The following is a 19,506-nucleotide window of genomic DNA, read 5'->3' as shown; positions in this document are numbered from 1 at the left end:
TAGGTAAAGTGATGTTATATCAAAATATGATATGCAATTAAATTCATACAAGGTTGTCTGTTAGGCTTGACTAATCCCTGAACAATGAGACTGTTTTATTTTTTCCCTTTCAAAATGTGCTTGTACTCAAGCTAGTATCTAGGACTACATAATATGTGCCTGTTGCTTAACCTTTCCTGTTTATTTGCACCCACTGTCGAGTCTTACCATATATAAACTGAAATTTCTGAAAAGCTTTTCTCTTCACCTGTCCCTTCATGTAGTAATATAGTCTTTCATTCGCCCACTACATTTTTTTTTTTCAAATGCCACTGCTTGTTTCTGAGCAGGACTCGTTTTTCTGCTGATCTTCTATAAATATTTAGATGCTTGTAAATGTTGTCACATCGCGTGAGCTCTTTAATGCCACTGAGTTCTTTATATCACGTAGCATGTTTTTGAAAATATTGGATTATTTTGGTTTCGCTGTGGCTCTGTATTCTTCTCCCTCTACACCTTGTGTTAACAGGCACAGGATTGATGACACTGACAGTTATTGTTAAAGGATGCTCACCACAAAAAGGCATTCAAGCATTCTTTTAGATATCATAATCATCATCACTTGCCCTTTTCGTTGATTCGTCACCAGGCTGCTGCCAGTTGTTTCTTCCTGCAGTTGCTCTGCAGGCTACAGTTGCCGACAGCTTTGCCCACAACGTTACATTCACCATCCAGGATGTTCTTGATTTTCTTCTGCCTCATTTCTCGCTGACAGTCCCCAGCGTGACATTTCTTTCTAACATTTATTTTTTCTAACTACTTGATTCATTTCAGGGCCATGGGGGATCCAGAGCCTTTCCTGGCAAGAAACGGGCACAGGGCAGGATACACCCTGGACAGGACACCAGTCCATCGCAGAAGACACGCACACACACACATTCACGCCAGGGCCAATTTTCCAATTAAACCCATTAACCTGCCAGCGTGTTTTTGGGTTGTGGGAGGAAACCAGAACAAAAGGCCAAAACCCACGTGAACATGGGGAGAACATACAGACTCCATGAAAAATAGCATCCAGATCCAGAACTGAACCCAGGGTCCCAGCAAATGTGAAACAATCATTCTAACCATTGCGCCACCCTGTCCCATTAATACTGTATTTTACATATCTAAGCATAGTTACACCTTTGGCTAAGGTTTGCAAGGAACAAGTAAAGGTTCTTCGGGTGACACACCTGAAGAAGGCTCCTCAGCCGAAACGTTGTGCTTCTTTTCTTCTCTTCTCAGCATGGAATAAACCTTTACTTGTTCCTTTGCAGCCTACGCATGCCGACGCAGCTCCCCACTTGAACTAATTAAGCTTTGTACACTGTATAAAGTAATGTAAGAGGATAGCAGGTCGGACAAAATGGCAGCCTTGGTGTAGACCTCAATCCCCATGAGCTGTTGGGACTGAAGTGCTGCCCTCAGTCACCAGACTCATTGCTGGAAAACAGTTGGTCAGGTGACAGTTAAAAAAAAACTGGGTTGGTTGATCAACTGTCTGAAGGACACAAGGTAGCCCCAGGTATCCACCATTAACCAGTGGGCAGAGAGGTGGAAGAGACAAATGGAGGGACAAAGGAACCTGTGAGCAGATTAATTTTGGAAGTGTTTTTTTTTGTGAAGAGTCACAGTGACAGAATGGAGTTGTTTGTGAAGACTCTGAAATATACCTGTGCTAGTATAACTGGGAAGTAGCTAAGCTCCCCGGTATGTTAATTTAGGAGTTTCAAGTAGTCACTAAGGAGTTCAAAAAGGAGCTTAGACTTAGTTTTGTCTGGTTTAGTTTGGATTGTTTCCTGTAATGTAAGTTAAAAAGCACTTTTTCAACCTTAATATTTGTGTGTCTGTTGTGCCAGACCCGCCTACAGTATTTTAAAGATCCTCGTATAGCAAGCCCAATGGATTTTCAGAGTATATAAAAAGTTCTGCATTAACATTAAATTTCTTATTTTATTATTTACCATTGATTGATTAAGATCTCTGACTTCCTGTGGTCTCATCTCTTTAGAGGCCATACAGTAATGTAGGAATGCAAAATGTTATAGCTCAGTCTAGATGTTCAAGTAAATGTACTGTAAACTACTGGAAATAATTACACTATGGACTGCAGAACAACACAACATGTTTTCAATTCCAGCAATCAAAAGAAAGATCTTCTTTCATGTTTCTTGTCAAGAAATAAAGCAATCAATGCAACAGCCAGGTCGTAGATGTTTTTCCAAGTGCCCTTATTTAGTCTGTAAAGGTCAGAATGGTAGCAGCCAGACAAAATTTTTGGTTCAGCAGCAAAGACATATTTTCTACCCCTCCAAGACATCTCATAACATTGTCAAATAATTCAGAATTATGTTAAATCATGACTTTTATAATTTCTCTATTATAAAAATAACTATTTACTATGAAGATGCCATGTGGGCTAATTTTTTATGTGAACAATTGTTCAACCTATTGTCAATTTAGATCAAATAGTCATTATACAATAATGAAGTGGAGCATAACCATATATACAGCAGGACTGATACAATCCAATTGCCTCGCGGCACCACAGCACAGTCCTACATGGAATTCAAACACAGCCTTCGAGCTACAGTCTTAGCCAACCACTCCACAGTGCTCAGAGCTGATGACGGAAGGGGCAGAAAGACTCCAGACTGGCACGAAGAATGACACTTCCTTGACACGTATTACCATGGATGCCAACTTGTTCAGGACACTTTGCTGACAGGCTTATGGGCTCCTTTGCTTACCAGATGTAATACAAAGTTCATTCCACTCAGCCGCCAAGTCGGAAATAATAGGACCTCACAGGGAATCACCAACACTATGAAATCCCTGCCTAGAGACATGCTTAGAATAACCTCACTAACATCAAAACTCATTGAAATCAGAGTTAATATTGCGTTCTTTAACAAAATAAGCTTTCCATGTACTAATTAATCTTCTCACTGCTAAAATTCCAATTTCTGTAAGATAAGAAATGATAAGTGCACAGAAAACAATACTAAACCTCTTTTCTGTGCAACGGAATGGCACATCATGCATTATGAATTCCAGTAGGAGGGATACATTTTTCCTTAGGCTGCTAATGACTCAGGGGAGGCAAAGCAACAAAAGAGCAACAAACAACAGGATATTTCCTTGTACTTCAAACAATGCTCTTAAGGGCATTAACTCAGAAATGGGAACCTTTATCCATCTACTGCTGCAGATGGAAATGCCCGTAATTGAGCAGTTAAAACAACAATAAAATACAGAGATTTCTATACAGTACATTGCTACTGAGCTATCTGGCAGCAGCATGTCACATAGTGGCCTAACACAGTGTGATGATCCCAAAACCTGAGCAAGGTTAGCTCTGGTCAGCCAAGGGAGACCTCTAAGGAAAGCCAGGTTGTTTCTATAAGAAGTGCTGATGGACCACCAGGTAACTGTTCACTCTGGACCAAGATTTCCCAAACTAAAGCCCCAGTATGGTGAGTGGGGACACTGTGCTCTTAGATGTGTAAACCTGAGACATTTAACTGAAGTACTGACTCCTTGGTCACAGTGATCCTAAGGGTAGGGTAACCATCTTCTAGGTCCTGTTTAAATTCCACTTTGGGCTTATAAAATCTGTCTCTGGTAAAGTTCTCCCTTAGTTCATCTGATGCAGCAATTATTCACTCTGCCACCTAATCTGTTGCCAAGTGGGGCTGCTGGCATATCATTTTAACCCATTTTCTTTTATATGTGGCTTTATTAACTCTACATTTAGCCTTTAAATCAATCCACAACATCTGGATGGGATTCAAGTCTTGGTACTAAGATGGTCAATCCCTTACTGTAATCTTCATTTGAAGCCATCTTCTTCAAATTAAAAGACAGACAATTAAAACACCCCAAAACAAGTCAGTAACCTTCATCTGCATTGAATACAGTAAATAGACAAGGCAGTCTCATGTTATTCCAGTTAGCAATCAACTCAATACAGCGTAAGAGCAGCATTCAACCCACAGTCACATTTCTTAGAATACAGTACTTCTTTAGAATTCTTACTGAATTTCCTTTCCCAAACAAACAAATCTTTAACAAAATACATACAGAATTATACTAGTGGCTGCTTTTCAAAAAAATTATAATTGTTTTTGTAGAAAATTCCCCCAGTGGGCATTGTTTTGTTCCACTTTTACACAAATGAGTTTGACTTTTTGCCATAGTGTTACTGTCAAGGGGAAAAAATGTGAAAGAAAAAAAAACTTGAACAAAAGTCCAGGAAAAACACAACATGTGTGGAAAAGTCTCAAGTAACTGAGGAAATTTCCAGAACAGCTGTGCTATAATGTGACAGGCTACTTTTCTTTTACTGTGGGCTTTTCTCTTAAATTATCCTCTTGCAGGTAAGCTTTAAACTTCAGCCAAATCATGCCTGTCCTGAAGAAATCATAAAAGTGAAGAAAGTAACTTCAGAGAAGTAAGAATACCTTTGGATCTGGGGTCACGCACGAGGGGTCTCCAGTGGCTGTGGCACACCTTATCAGGATCAAGAGTTTTATTCTATCAACATTGTTTTTGACAGGGCCAAAGTAATATTTTTAGTTAAGTATAAACAAATAGACAAAGTAAAAACATTTAAGTACAATTTTACAAGGTTTAATAAACACATTTTCAACACACGACACTCATGTTCCTACCCAACCAAAGTCAAACCAGCTCAGGCAACCATCTGTATACAGTAACTGTGGTCCACCAGCACAGAACAGACATGTCCAACATATCACCAAATGTTTGTTTTAGTGACAGCCTTAGCTAAGTATTTCAATGTAGACAATCCTGGAGAGAGTTTAACCTATATTAATGTAATATTATTGTCATGTCTTCTTTTTGAAAGATTGCCATTAAACTAGAATACTTGGCTGCAATTCAGTCCTTTCATAAAATATAGTCTTGTCTTGTTTCATTCTGAGTCGAGATGTTGAATCATCACCTCATAAGCTAAAATAGCTCAATCTCTTCAGAAATCCTTATTCTGAATATTTTCTTGAAAGAAATAATTGAAGGAGATTCATAATAGTTCAGGTAATGTAGTGCATACTGACTTCAGACCATGATGAATTAATACAGTGATCTCTGTGGTTTTGAAATCACACATTAAAAGAAATATATATAATGATATAGCAAATTATCATTCTTAAATGACTATTTTTTAATTAAGAACCACTTCCATATACAGTAGGCTGACTGGCATTGGGCTTTTTAAAATCAAACTGAATAGCCTCTTGTTTTGGCTATATTCAATGCTCTGGCACACTTTGGTGTGAAAGGTGCCATTTTAAAATCAATCTATAATGTAATTGTCTACAGTACAGTACTTCATCCCCATAGGAAAACTTGGATGAGATCACAAAAATATCCTAAAACTAATTTATTATTGAATACCACCCCCCCATAATTTAGCTGAGGCATTACATTGGACTTGGTTTTTGATTTCTAATTCCCTTCTGTATTTCCCAGTATGTTATTCCAGAAGCTTGAAAAAAAGAGCTAAGTACTAAACAAGATCTTCAGTCGGTTTTCATGTCACTCTGTGTGATCATTCAACCAGATACACAACACAGGAAGGAGAGCTACTGTAGATATTCAATGTCTAATTCAGGCAGAAGATGGATCTCAACCCAATCACACTTTGCATATTAATGATACACATCACAGAGATGTAGGTCTTTTGAAAAAAAAAGAGACAAAAAGAGACAAAAGACAGTGCTATCAAATTTGTATTAGTTTGATGTGAAGCAGTCCAGTCTAAATCACATGGGCTATGTCAGTGAAGTGAATTTACTTTTATTTTTGCTGCAAAGCAGCATGATATTCCCCTTTGATGTTTGTTAAACAAGCAAATAACAGTTATTTTATGTAAAACTGTAATGTAAACATCTGTTTTGAGCTTCTTCGTAAAGCATCACTGATTTACTTTTTTCTCTTGCTTTGATCAAGCAGGTAATAGTAAACCTGTATCTCTTTATCTATTTGTGATACTGAGGCAGGTCCAGCACAGTGGACAGGTTGTGTGACCGGTGAGCAGACAGATGTTCTCTCTGCCTCTGATCTCTCTTCATCCAGTCACACTGCAGTATGTTTTACACAGAGAAACATTTCTTTGCTAACACAGATTTTAAAGCGTACTACTAAATCACAAGTTTTCAGACAGGCTGAAGGACTTGAAACTTTCACTCTTGAGCAGAGAAGGCAACAGGTTTTCAAAATCAACAAAGTCGATCCAGCACACTTCTTCAGACTGAACCCTGAAACATGAAGCAGGGCGCACCCATAGAATCTATATGGAAGTTAAAACCGATGAGGTCCATGTGCATGTAGCGGAGCGAGTTTGGACACGGTGATGTCATCGCCCTCCCTGCATGTAGCAAGGACCTCAGCCGCCTGGGCTGGGGGAGGTCTCCTTTAGCTCATGCAGCTGGTTCCCTGTTGCGTTACACTGGAGACCCGGGTTCTCGCCCAGGTGTTGCGGGACAGAAGCTGTGAGGGTACGAGTCTGTGCGGAACCACGACAGTCACATGTATCCAAGGGGTGGTGTGAATGTGGAAACCTGATATCCTTGATAAACTTGATGTGGCAAAGTTGATATACTGCCTTCCTTCAAGAAATGACAGTATGAGATATTTGTATCTATTAGCTACTATAAAATGGGCCAGATGGCCTGTAATGGCTTCCATGTGTCTTATGTTCTCATATCTTGAAATCAACATAACTGTGATTCATGAAAAGGTGAATTATACACCAGCCATTAAACACATCCTTACAAAATAAATTACATTTTCATGAATGTGTGAAGTGTAGTTCAGGACCCTATGCAGACGGTATAATCCAGGAGTAAGTGAAGAAGGACAACAGGGAAGAGACGTAGAGGATCAGGACAGGTTGACAGACAGGGGGGCTGTCACGACCGCCAGCCAGCAGAGATCAACCCACAAAAGAGCTAACCAGTGCCAGCAGCGGGTTAATAATAACAAGCGCCGCCGCACGTGTTAATTCATCAGCACATGCTCTACCGTGCGGCACGCAGCGCTACTTAAGCAATCTAGACTTGCTTCTCGTTGCTCAATATTGATTCCTCTCCTAAGGAGCTCCTACCTCACCTTTGTTTGAACCCCTCTTGCGATACTTCTCCCGGCTACTCCCTTCCTTTTGCCTTTTGACCATGAACTTGGATTGTATGCCTGTCTCGGTATTCTTTGGCTTATGAACTTCCTTTTGCCTTTCGACCACAAATTCACCTGATGTTTTGGATTGTTCGCCTGTTTCACTATCTTCCCTCTCCTTCGTCTGCATAGGATCCTCATACCTCATCCTTGGGATTCATTACAGGGGTGTGACTATAGTGATCCGGTGCTTTGGGGGCGTGGCGATGGCAGGCAGTCCGAAGGGAATCCAGAGCACAGTCAAAATTCCAAAACCGGAACAAACACAGTTAAAATCCGGAACGGGATCCGGAACAGGGACAGGGAATAAAACGTAGGTAAAGAGGCCAGGCACTCCAAGCCCCGGACTCAAAAGGTCAGGACGCTGTGTAAAGCCTGTGCTGTCGGGTCTCTCCTGGACCCACTGGCAGGCGGGCTTCCGGGCGTCCATCTCCCAGCGCTGAGCCAGGAATAGCGAGAGCGCCAGACTTAAATGGTGGGACAAAACAAGAGGCAGGTGCACATAATCAACTAAAATACGAAAGGGTCGGAGCGCCCTTAAGAGGAGTGATGCTGATCGTGACAGAACATCTATGTACTGTAAGTCTGCAATGGAGGCAAAACTTTACATTCCTCGGCAAACAGTGGGCAAATCAGGTACTTGGAAATATGGTCACTCCCATCATTTTGGGTAGTGTTGGATTTTGGTAACACATAAACAGAGATGACTATAAGGATAATACATTCCATTTCCTGTGCTCATGATGCCTGGTTCCCAGAAAGTCTTCCAGTTTCTAAGAATAATGGAGTGGATTGACCGTACGTTTCATTGACATTTCTGTAACTACCCTATGGGAACATCAGCTCTGTAAATGAATAAATACCTTCAGAAACTCCTGGAAAAAGGACCTGCACTTGCACTCAGGCAATCATGTATGTATGTATGGATGCTTGTACAGTATGTTTGTCTGATTAATTAAAATGTGTGCTTCTGTGCCTATGAGACCTACAGTAGATAGTGTGTCAAAAATGAAAGAATGCTAATCCTACAGAATCATGATGCAGATAAAAAATGGTTACAAAGGTATAAGGGAAATATCATAAACATTTTATTCAAATGTCTCTCTCAGAAGGTATTAACAGCATGCTTTCTTCTTTGCCTTCAAAGCACTTTTATCATTAGCACACACTCCTCTATAGGAAGACCACCAATGGAGAAGACAGGCAGCTACATGTATCAGACCCTAAAGACAATGATTAATCACAGCAAGACACTGCTCTTTCCCCATCTCTTATAATAGGTCTGAATAATTATAATAGGCTTGAGTAATTGCTTTTTTGCTGTTGTTTTTACATCTTATCCAAGGTGGGACCTCTGCTGTTACCATTTTTCTGTACCTTAAATATCAAAAATGACATTTTGCAACTAAATATTTTGCAGCATTAAGTTGCTTTTAGCACATACTGTCTGTCATAACAGGAAAATACTAAGTACAGTGATGTGCTTGCTAAAGCAGAGTCTAATGTGTTTTTTGATGTGAAATACACTGAAAGGCTTTTTTGCTTTAGTAATTGGTGAAAAGCAATGAACTTTTCATGCACACATGACTCACCTATGATAATATCAAAATAGCTCTCCGGAATAAAGAAAACTTCCACACCAAAGAGCAGGAAAATATTTCTAAACACTTCAGTAACAGTTCTAATGATACTTTCTCTTCCATTATCATTATTCCTCACTTTTGTCAGCTTTGGTGTTCAATTGTTTCTTTGGAAGAAGAAAAGTCTGTTGGCTTAGATCAAGCATCGAAGAATTCAAACAAAAGATAACATTTTCAAGGGCTATTTCAAGCATTAAGATTAATTTTCATCCTCATTGAAAAGACCTTAACATGAATATCACTAAGGGCTCTAAAGAAACTCTATGATTGTACCAGAAAACACCAAGATTGGTGTGATAGAAATGACCAGATGATTAAATGATTAAAGTTGATTAATAATACAATATTAACATATATGTGCCGCATTAGCTCAAACAAATGTGCATTTGTGGTTACATTTCTACATATAAATATAAAATAATGTTTTTGAACTCTTTTTTTGAACATTTAGTAATTTACATGGTTCTCAACTGCGCAGGAAGATAGTATTCACTGAAACCATGACTCCTCCAACCAGTAACTGCAATCCTGTCATCCTATCAACTAGATCAGTGGTTCACAGTCCTTGTTCTGGAGGAACTGTTTTCTGCTGGTGCTCATTCCAGCTGAACTCTACATTTCCAGTGCTAATGTCACAAGATGTTGGCCGTTGAAGCAGTAACAGGCTGTGATTAATCGCGTTGTGTTGATGGCCAGGATTGTGTCAATGTGACAGTGGAGCAGGGAACAATTAGTAACAATCGTCATACTCAGGTCATCCAGGAAGCAATTAGGTACTGACGCACGGAGGTGCAAGGGTTTGCTGAGCCAGTTCGTCAGACCTTGGGCGGGGGGGAGCAGTAAAGCAAACAAAGAAATGAGAAGTGCCCTTGACACCTAGTACTTCCCGCTCTCAAACTGTAAGGATACCCTAAAGAGGGGATATTGATCCTGTGCAGCCGCAGGAGTAGGTGGGAAGCATGGCAACAAACAATCCGAATCAAGACGCGAGTTCGTGGTCAGAGGGAGAAAGGAAGGTCGAAAACCAGGTCAAACACAGGTGGCAAACAATCCAAGTCGAGAGGCGAGATCGTGGTCGAAGGGAACAAGGTAGGTAAAGACACAGGTGGCAAACAATCCGAGTCGAGAGGCGAGGTCCGAAGTCCGATGGCAAAAGGGGTAGTCGAAGATCCAGGTTTACGCAGGGTTTAGAAATCGCTAGGTAGAGCTCTCAAGGAGTTAACTCAATACTGAGCAGCAGGATGCGGGTTGGAGAGGCTTAAATACTGCAGCCTGCCGCACGGTAGGGCGTCTGATGTTGAGTTTAACACGTGCGGCGGCGTTTGTAATTATCGCCCTGCTGCTGGTACTGGTTAGTTCTCTTGGGGGCTGGTCTGGGCAGGTTGGTGGTCGTGACACAAACGACCCGAGCTTCCTCCTGAAAATGTCCTGGGAGCACCCGCCACTGACAGAGACAATGGGAAAACCACTTGGGGGGATGGCTTATGGAAGGGATAAAAGGAAGGGATCTGAGCCTCAACAGAGGAGTCTCTCCTCCAGAGTGGCCCCTCGACACGAGACGGGCAGTGCAAGGAAAGCCGCAACCTGCGAGTCCACAGAGGAGATTGTCCCTGGAACTGCAGATCATGGGAGAAGGATGCAGAGGAACGGGGGGTACTGCACAGAGACATTTAACACTTGGAGGAAAGAAGCAAAGAAACCGGCCTGGTGAGTCAATACTGACCCAAGGGGAGAGTAGTGCAGTCTAGAGGAGGACTCCCGATATAGCCCAAACGGAGACCAGGGAAATTAGACTGTGCGGCATCCCTCTTCTATGCATTGCTGTCCTTGTCTGTAACACCAAGACTTTCCAACGCCCTCTCCTCATCACCTGCAAGGACAGCTGACCCCCAGGAATTCATTAGGACCCTTGGAAGAACCTCTCCTTGCTGCAAATGCTGTTTTCGTTGCGTCTTGGGCTGATAGTAAACGTTACTGTCCATAATTTATTAAAAAGGGTACTTATATGATACTAATGCTTATCGCTGGTCTGTGTGTGCATTGGTGATTCTGGGAGATAAGCAGAACCTGTGGTAATGTAGAGGTTTTTTTTGAGGAATCATTGAGAAGCTGTTATTTGACTTCATGACAACCATGATTAACTTATTCAACTTTCACGGACAGGTCTTATACTTTTGAATTTTTTATATAAACATAATTTCTCACCACATACATACTATATAAACTATAAATACTACTGTATATAAGGAACAACAAAGGTATTAAATACAAAACAAAAAGTGTATTCTTGCAGGTAACCCTAACTCTGTCAGTATAGACCTGAAATTTACAGTTACTTTGTTCTTGAATGGTGTGAAAATAAAAGATAAAAATGCAATTTTAATAACCACATAAGGAATTTGTTTAAACTCTGCTTCATTTCTATCTGTATATCCTTCTAGAATTTAATATTTGAAAATACTAACTGAAAATTATTTTGGACAACTCCTGACAGATACTGCCTTACAAACAACATTAAAGAAAAAAACATTTTCAATTGTTCATAGGCTTTATAATGTTAAACTAAGACTTTCTAGATTCAGACTTTTCAACAAGATCCAACAAGATGATTTGTGTATTGTAAGCCTTGGGGAAAAAAAACTCGGACACATGTGTCACTTGTTTTGGACAGACTTGCAAACTTTTAACAATACACATTAAAAAGGCAGGCTTAAAAAGTTTCATATAAACTTTACGCTTTGAGCCATGTAATATGGAAGAAGAATTATAATTTGACATCATATTCACAAATAAAAAATTAGGATGGAAATGTTTCATTTGTTGAGTTCTATTTTTTAATTCTCTCTAGCAGTATATTGTTTTGTGATTTTTTTTATTGTTCACTTAGCTTTTCGGATACTTTTCCTTCTTTAGATGTATCATTTGATGTAGAATATTAAAAAGGCAGTTCAAGCATGAGTCTCTTCCGCTTGCATTGCGTTTGCTTCAGCACTTTCAGTGAGACTTTGCTATGCATTCTGGGCAATGTAGTCTTTTTTCCTACTCAACCTGTCTAGGTAATTTTAAAGAACTCACTAATAGCCAAATAAATAATCCTGCCTCCTGTTGAATTTGAATCCTATGCCTGAATATATCGGACATGATGGTGTGAGAGTGGTCACAGACAAGTGCAGGGAGAGCCGGTGTGAATTATTCTTTAGTCAACCGCATACACTCCATTACCCACAAACCAAGACGTTCTGCCGTGTTCCGAGTCGTTGTTGTCGTGAAGTTTCATTTTTTTCCCCGATAGCTGCTGTTGATACACGTTGGCAAAGCAGAAAACCAACAGTTTCGGGAATTGTAACTTCGGTAAATTATTGTTACCGAGAAAATCAGTGTTGACAACAAACGTTGTCTAAAAGGAGTCTAAGCGATCAAAATGAGGCGAGCGGGTTTGGGTAAGAGGAGCTGTATCCACTCTTGTTTCTGAAAATGGTTTACTGAATTGTACCATGAACTCGAAATAAAATTTAAGGGGACTCGTTGATTATTAAAATTTATAAACGATATATTGATTATTTCTAAAGTAAATAGAGGATTTTATTATGCAGGGTGAAAAGGTTTGTCCATTACTAAATGTATTAATTTAAGACGCAGTCTGAACAATAATTCCTGAAATCCCCGTAGTTTGGACTCTTCATACCCTGCGCCCTAAACGAGTGAAATGTCTCGAAATCCGAGCTGTTATTTCCTATGAATGAGAGACGGTTCAGTTTTTACAAGTATATCACAATCTTATGATGTTTTTTTATCATTTCTCACTAGGGAAACAGCTCATTAAATACAGTCGAGATTGAGTCGAAGTTGATTTAAAAAATATTCGTGACATATAACAAGAATCTCTATGTGCATCAGTTTTTTTTTCTGCAGAACCTGGTTTTATACTCTGTATGACTAGAGTGTTTAGACAAATTGTTTTCAAGTTCTAATACCTGTCATTTTGCTTGATGATTCATTCATCAATTACATGGGTACTAGGGTTAGTTGCAGTATTTAAAATTGAAGTTACCTCCATGTGCAAAAGTTGGACCTTAGTTTAACACTTCATCGAGCAAACTTTAATAAAGATGTCATTGTTGATAAGATCGGATATACATTGTACTGTATATATAAGAACAGTTAAATGGTATTGAATCAAGGCTGGGGTGATCCCAAGAATGTTATTTTTTTATAACATTTTTTCAGAAATTTAGAATCACCAGTTTTATGTGTTAGTCCCACCCAGTTTAGAACAGCAAAGTGACGTTTTTTCACAAGTTGTTTCATAACTGCAAGGGAGAATGAGACTGTGTGCAGACTCCTCCTTCCAGCCAGTCATTTCTTGACACATCACAGACAAGCCCACTCTGTGCCACAGGTTCAGTGCTGATTGGTGGAGAGGCCCATCCTTCACCCTCAGCTCTGCAAGCTTGCAAACACTCCAGAAGACTACAGGGAGCGCTGTGTCACTGACTAGACCCACTCTACCCTCACCCATTCCCAGTGCAGCTGACTGGGAAATTCGTGTCACAGTCAGCTGCTGACATGGCCCATGCTTGAACCCATGATCACAGAGCTCAACCTGCAAGCAACTTGACCATTTCAGCCTTTTGGATTAAAGGACTTGCTAGCCTGTTTCATTTAAACTAGTCTGGGGCTCATCATCCCTGGTCAAAGATAAGGAAGGATTGGTGATGGTGACCTGTCAGAATATTACTGGGCACACCCTTAGATGGCTTTCTAAGCCACATGGTTTAATCATTTCTTTTTTAACCTAAGTTTGCAAGTCTGTGAAGATCAATTTATTTTGTCAAAAAAAGTGTAGTTTTTAAGTATTGTATTAATCATATACTGCAGACATGTTTTCCTTTTTGTCGTCCTTTCATTGATGTAAAATAATGGGAATTTTCCTTTATGGCCACAGTAATTGTAATTAAACAGTTAGTGAAAGCAAGTACTTTGAAATGGAGATGTAGGGAACAATACCAGCAGCCATGTCACTCTGCAACTCACAGCTGGCAACCCACTGAAGCTCAGCAGTGTGAGCCTGGTCAGTACCTGGATGGGAGACCTCCTGGGAAAAACTAAGCTTGCTGCTGGAAGAGGTGTTAGTGGGGCCAGCAGGGGGTGCTCACCCTGCGGTCCATGTGTGTCCTAATGCCCCAGTATAGTAGTAAACAGGCGCCGTCCTTCGGATGAGATGTAAAACCGAGGTCCTGACTCTCTGTGGTCATTAAAAATCCCAGGGCGTTTCTCGAAAAGACTAGGGGTGTTACCCCCGGTGTCCTAGCCAAATTTCCCATTAGCCCTTACCAATCATGGCCTCCTAATAATCCCCATCTCTGAACTGGCTTCATCACTCTGTCCTCCTCCCCACTGATGGTGAGCGTTCTGGTGCACTATGGCTGCCGTTGCATCATCCAGGTGCGGCTGCACACTGGTGGTGGTGGAGGGGAGTCCCCATTACCTGTAAAGCGCTTTGAGTGGAGATACACTATATAAGTGTAAGCAATATATACAGTATATATAATACAGCCGACATGATTGTATAAACCTGTACTGTATATCTAATGTTGTGGAAATTTCAAAGTTTAATTGTATTGCTCACAACATTGTAAGTCATACAAAGCTCCTCTGACATTTCATGACATTTTTATTTTATCTTTGGATGTTATCACCTTCTTTTAACAGGTGACGGAGCACCCACAGGAAATTATGTAGCAAGTGGATACAGTGTTCATGAAGAAGAAAATGAAAATTTATCAGAAGGTTTAAGAGCAAAAGTCAGTGCTTTAAAACATGTAAGTACAGTTCACTGACCTTCCGGTTTTGGAAAGTGCAGGTGTCCTTGGTTATTTTGGGGGGCTGCAATTGATGGGGGCTGTGTCAGTTTCGACCTTTAAAGGTTCAGAACACATTGCTGAATAAAGCTTTTGATAGTTGTATTTCATATGATTTACTAATGATGTCAAATTGTGTAAGTTTATCCTTTGGAAAATCCTGATGTTTTATATGTAATCCATACCAATGTAACATCCCTGTGCATTTTAAAGAGAACAGTTCATTGCTATAAAAAAGGGTTCTGTTTTGGTACATATATTTGAAAGATATACTTGTTTTGTATAAAACTATATATATATATTTTTCACCTTAAAGCACAGAAATTGTATAATAAATTTGTCATAAGTATGTGTCCATTAGGGTTTTACTACTGATATAACAGGGCTGCTTTGTTGTAATGCAGTTGTTGGAGTCTGTTTTGTATTCGACATTATATAGTTTTTTGGCATCCTTTTTTTTTAAATGATTTACAGTGGCCATAAGCTAAACAAGCCCCTTTTCTATAACAGAAGCCACTATTTCACTATTTAAAGTTTATACCACTCTTTCATACAAACAATTGTATTCTAAGGCTACAAACAATTATTATCATCATCTTCAGGAGCCCAATTCTGAGTCGGTTTTACCAAGAAAATGTCTCTGTTTTTCTTTATCTGTTAGCTATCCTAGCAAAATAGATTCTGCACTGTGTAATTTTTGAAACTGCACCCTTGATTCAGCAGGCTGAGTGAATAAGGGTTTCAGAGATTTTAGGCTCGCTCTGTGTGGGGTGTTAGAGTCTAAAAAACATTATGTCGGAAATGGGAGCCACAGCCTTTCTGCATTGTGACCAATTTAGTGTTATAACAGGGACCATTCTGTAATAACTCTTTGATTCTCAATATTTTCCAAAATCTAAAGACTTTGTGACGCACTGCCTCCATCATCACACAGATAGATGTCACTGGCCTGAGTATACTGTATTATCATCAGCGGTGGAACCAAACCTTATTTCAGTGTGTAATCTGAGCTGTGCCTCGAAGTGCACAGACGCCCTCACCTGCAAGGCACTCATGACAGTGAAGCATGGAGCACTTCCTCTGCCTCTCTTGGAAGTTTTCTGCTTTTGTTTCTGTCAAACTTGAAAAACTGAACTCTCGCCGCATGAAACTCCCAAGGCCAGAGGCCCTTGTCTCGTGTGTTGCTTGTTAGAAGTACATGTCCATCCATCATTTTCCTAACCGCTTAATCCAGTTCAGGGTTGCTGGGGAGCCGGGATCTAACCTGGAAAGCAAAGGGCACAAGGCAGGGTACACCCTGGGTGGGATGCCAGTCCATCCAGGGCAAAACTAAAATGTATATTTATGTTGGGTTTTTTTTATATGTGACTTTTCCAAAATTCCACAGCATGCCTGCTGCTGTCTGAGGGCACCCTGGTTGAAAAACAGTGTAGTAACTTCTGCCACTCAACTTGATCAAGAGACTCCTAGAGATTGGCTGAGCCTTCATGTTATAGTATACCAATTTTAGCTTACAGCTTCCATTCAATATTTTGGGGGAATTCTGCGTATTTAGACATTGGGGAAAAAAAAACATTTTCAGTGATAGTTAATTTTGTATTTCACACTTATGCTACCAGAACAGATCTCTTAAGAAGTCTTGGCATACAACACTAGAAAAGTAATTTCTAATGTACTCCTACATTTTATGGGCATGTTGTGCTCCAGGGATTGCTGACACTGACAAATGAGGAGCTTCATATAACGATTAGGAGCAATGTTTTATGCAGTAGATTTTTGTAGACAAATCAGAAGTGGGAGTACTTCATGTGGGTGACATCTGAACTATTAAGAAGAGAAATACTTACATATTCTTGTTACCTTTGCAGTACATTAAACCTTGGATTTTTGGGTGGTTGGTTTTTGGGATTATTGAACACATAACTACAACAATAATATGTATCTGTCCAGCAACTTCTAAGGCTATAGAAAACTCATCTAGATGACAACCCTAATGTTACAGGAATGCCATCAGACAGGCCTCCAAAGGCTTGCTTACCTTCAACAGCAAACCTGTGTTTTATTCTCATTTATTTTATTATGTAATAATTGTATTAATGTATTATTATATTGAAATATTTGTGTTTTCTCCCTTTTCTCCCTGCATGTCTGATTTTCTGATTGAGTCTTTTCTTTTACAGCTGTCTATTGATATTGGAACAGAAGTTAAATACCAAAACAAGATGTTGTCCGATATGGTAAGTATTGTGAATTTATGTGTCGGAAAGTCTTTCAGACTTTTGTGAAGAGGTATGAACACTGTTTTATGACTGAAGATACGTATATCATATTTTAAAGCATTCCCTGATTCTTTTAGGCCAATATATACCTGAGGTCAATACAACTTGACTATAAAACATAAATGACAGTTTTGACTTTATGTAATTGTTGTGGGAAATCCTTCATCCAAGGAGCAGGACACAGTCTTTGTGGATTCAGTTGTTTTATTGAGCTCAATAATGACATCAACGCGCGTTGGGTCTGCCCCGCAGGACAGACAAACCGCAAGGGTTTCCCAGCTCTTATATACAGTATGATCTCAGGAAGTTGTTTTGTTTCACAGTTTCATGTGTATTCGTCTTGCCCTTTGATATGTAGCATTAGTTGACCGGTTGGTCCTGTCTCAAGTCCTGTCCTTTGATGTGTAGCTGTCCTTTGATATGTAGCATGAGATGACCGGTTGGTCCTGTCTCAAGTCCTGTCCTTTGATGTGTAGCTGTAATTGTTGGAGCTGCTTAAGATATGTTAAGACAGCCGACGCATTACACAATGTGCTTGAATTAAATTGTTGTGTTGAATACAGATAAATTATATATATATTTTCCATCAATAATATATATAAGTATGTTTTATGTTCTACTTCATAATACATGGTGAATACAGAATGGAATTTAGTATTTAATTGTTCAAGGAACCATTCTTTGATCCCAATTGTGGTCTAGGTCAAAGCCTGAAGGAGATAATGATAAAACTAAATTAACTTTGACAGTCTACAGCTGTTTGTGTTCATCACTGGGCTTTCCCATGCAGTTTATTTCTTATTCCTGCGCATTGCATTTTAAAAACTCACATGGGACCATCATTAATTTAATGAAAACATAAATTACAATTTAAAATGTGCACAGAAGAGACAGAAGTGGCTTAACTATTAAACAACTGGCTGCATAATATATATATATATTTGTTTGGCGAAGTAAGCAGTCTAAAAAAAATATTAATTTGCATGCCCAGTATATGTGGAGTAGCTTAAATTAGATACCAGATCTGGCCTAAACACTGTCAGTAGAATTAATTAAATAGTGATATATGCAACACCTCGAAGTAAAGATCAAAAGGATTTTATGTAATTACTTAAATACCTGACTTGCTTTTATCTTCTGCACTGAATTTCTTGTTCCTGCCTTATGTATGTTATTAAGAAGAACATTTTTTTTCTAAAATTGTTAATCCATTATTTCATCAGGTGATACTCTTTGATTAAGTTAGATGGTGCAACAATTTGAAGAAATGCTACTGATATTTTAGGATACAGCTGTCTGTTACGCTTGATGGCTGCTGTCAGGTGTGAAAAATATAAAAACTATAAAAAAAAATACACTGATCTCTTAATTATCTGAGTATTTTTTTACACCTTCACACCTGAAGAAGGTTCCACGGCCGCAACGTTGTGTTCTCTTTCTTCTTTTTTTCAGCATGGAATAAACCCATTACTTGTTCCCGAGTATTTTTGTTGTTGTTGTTGAATACAGAGTTATGTGCATCTCGTAGGGTTCTGCGATTGTGAATGAATTGCTGTCTTCTTGGTCACATCATTCCTTGTGAAATGGATTAACAGTTGACTTGCAGGTCGTTATCAGTACCTTCCTAATGAAATACCCCAGCAATGAGCTCGTTACATTGCCCCTCTCCTTTGTTTGACTCCTGTCCAGGACTCAGACTTCGAGTCCACGGGTGGTCTGCTAGGAGCAACCATGGGCAGACTGAAGCTGCTGTCACGGGGGAGCCAGACCCGGCTGTTCTGCTACCTGCTGCTGTTCGCCCTCTTCGTCTTCTTCGTCCTGTACTGGGTCATCAGACTGCGGTGACGAAGCAGCTCCTGCCACTGCTCCGGACGAGTCTTGCAGAGGATGGGAGAGAAACTTCGCGATGGAAATGAGACCTCTGCTCGATACCTTTCCCCCTCATTTCAGCCAAGATCTTTTAGAGCTTGACAGGGAAGCCTGAAGCCCTGAATGGTTTGGACGAATAACTAAGTACAGCATTAAGTGATCATTACAGATGTGGATCAAGGATATTTTACTGTATGTTAGTGATTATTTTCTGGACTGTGGTATCAAAACAGTGTTTTCATGTATGAAACTAAAACATGTAACATTTGTACACAATGTAATAGTTGACTTCTGTCAGTATGTGAGTTTTTTATGAGGTCAAGGTCTTATCAAGCCTTGTGTTACATACCCATTGATATAAAACCTGTAAACACATTCTCAACACTGAGGAGCCTAATAAAAGAGCCTACAGCAGATTTTAAATGCAATTACTGTGCCTAAAGACACAGATGATCTATTTCACCAACTTCTAAAATATTTCTGTTATTCTGTATTAAATAATAAATGATTTAGGAAATGTAAATAATAAGTATAGTTTCTATTTATATGTATGGCATTCTAGAAATAAAAAAATGAATTCCTGTTGTTTTGCAGTGTGCTTTGCAGTGCATAAAATAAATTGTGGGGAGGTGCGTACAG

The 19,506-nt window shown here is 39.6% G+C and overlaps 1 protein-coding gene across 1 annotated transcript; it reads left to right on the top strand.

Annotated features, from left to right (window-relative positions):
* Positions 1-12,098: 12,098 nt before the first annotated feature.
* bet1 (Bet1 golgi vesicular membrane trafficking protein) lies at positions 12,099-19,449 on the top strand. The gene is made up of 4 exons (XM_088929755.1): positions 12,099-12,298; positions 14,571-14,680; positions 16,900-16,956; positions 18,688-19,449. Exons 1-4 carry the CDS (start codon positions 12,280-12,282, stop codon positions 18,841-18,843), a joined length of 342 nt encoding a protein of 113 aa, XP_088785881.1. The 5' UTR covers positions 12,099-12,279; the 3' UTR covers positions 18,844-19,449.
* Positions 19,450-19,506: the final 57 nt, after the last annotated feature.

Source organism: Atractosteus spatula, chromosome 12, assembly GCF_055471065.1.
Source record: "Atractosteus spatula isolate fAtrSpa1 chromosome 12, fAtrSpa1.hap1, whole genome shotgun sequence".
Classification (NCBI taxonomy): Eukaryota; Metazoa; Chordata; class Actinopteri; order Semionotiformes; family Lepisosteidae; genus Atractosteus; species Atractosteus spatula.
Note: the sequence above shows the minus strand (reverse complement) of the source record. Positions and strands in the feature narration are given on the sequence as shown.

Excerpts from the sequence above, each read along its gene's own strand:
- bet1 (XM_088929755.1), top strand. Across the intron at positions 14,681-16,899 it reads AAGTCAGTGCTTTAAAACAT|CTGTCTATTGATATTGGAAC; the intron begins GTAAGTACAGTT and ends TTTCTTTTACAG. Across the intron at positions 16,957-18,687 it reads ACAAGATGTTGTCCGATATG|GACTCAGACTTCGAGTCCAC; the intron begins GTAAGTATTGTG and ends ACTCCTGTCCAG.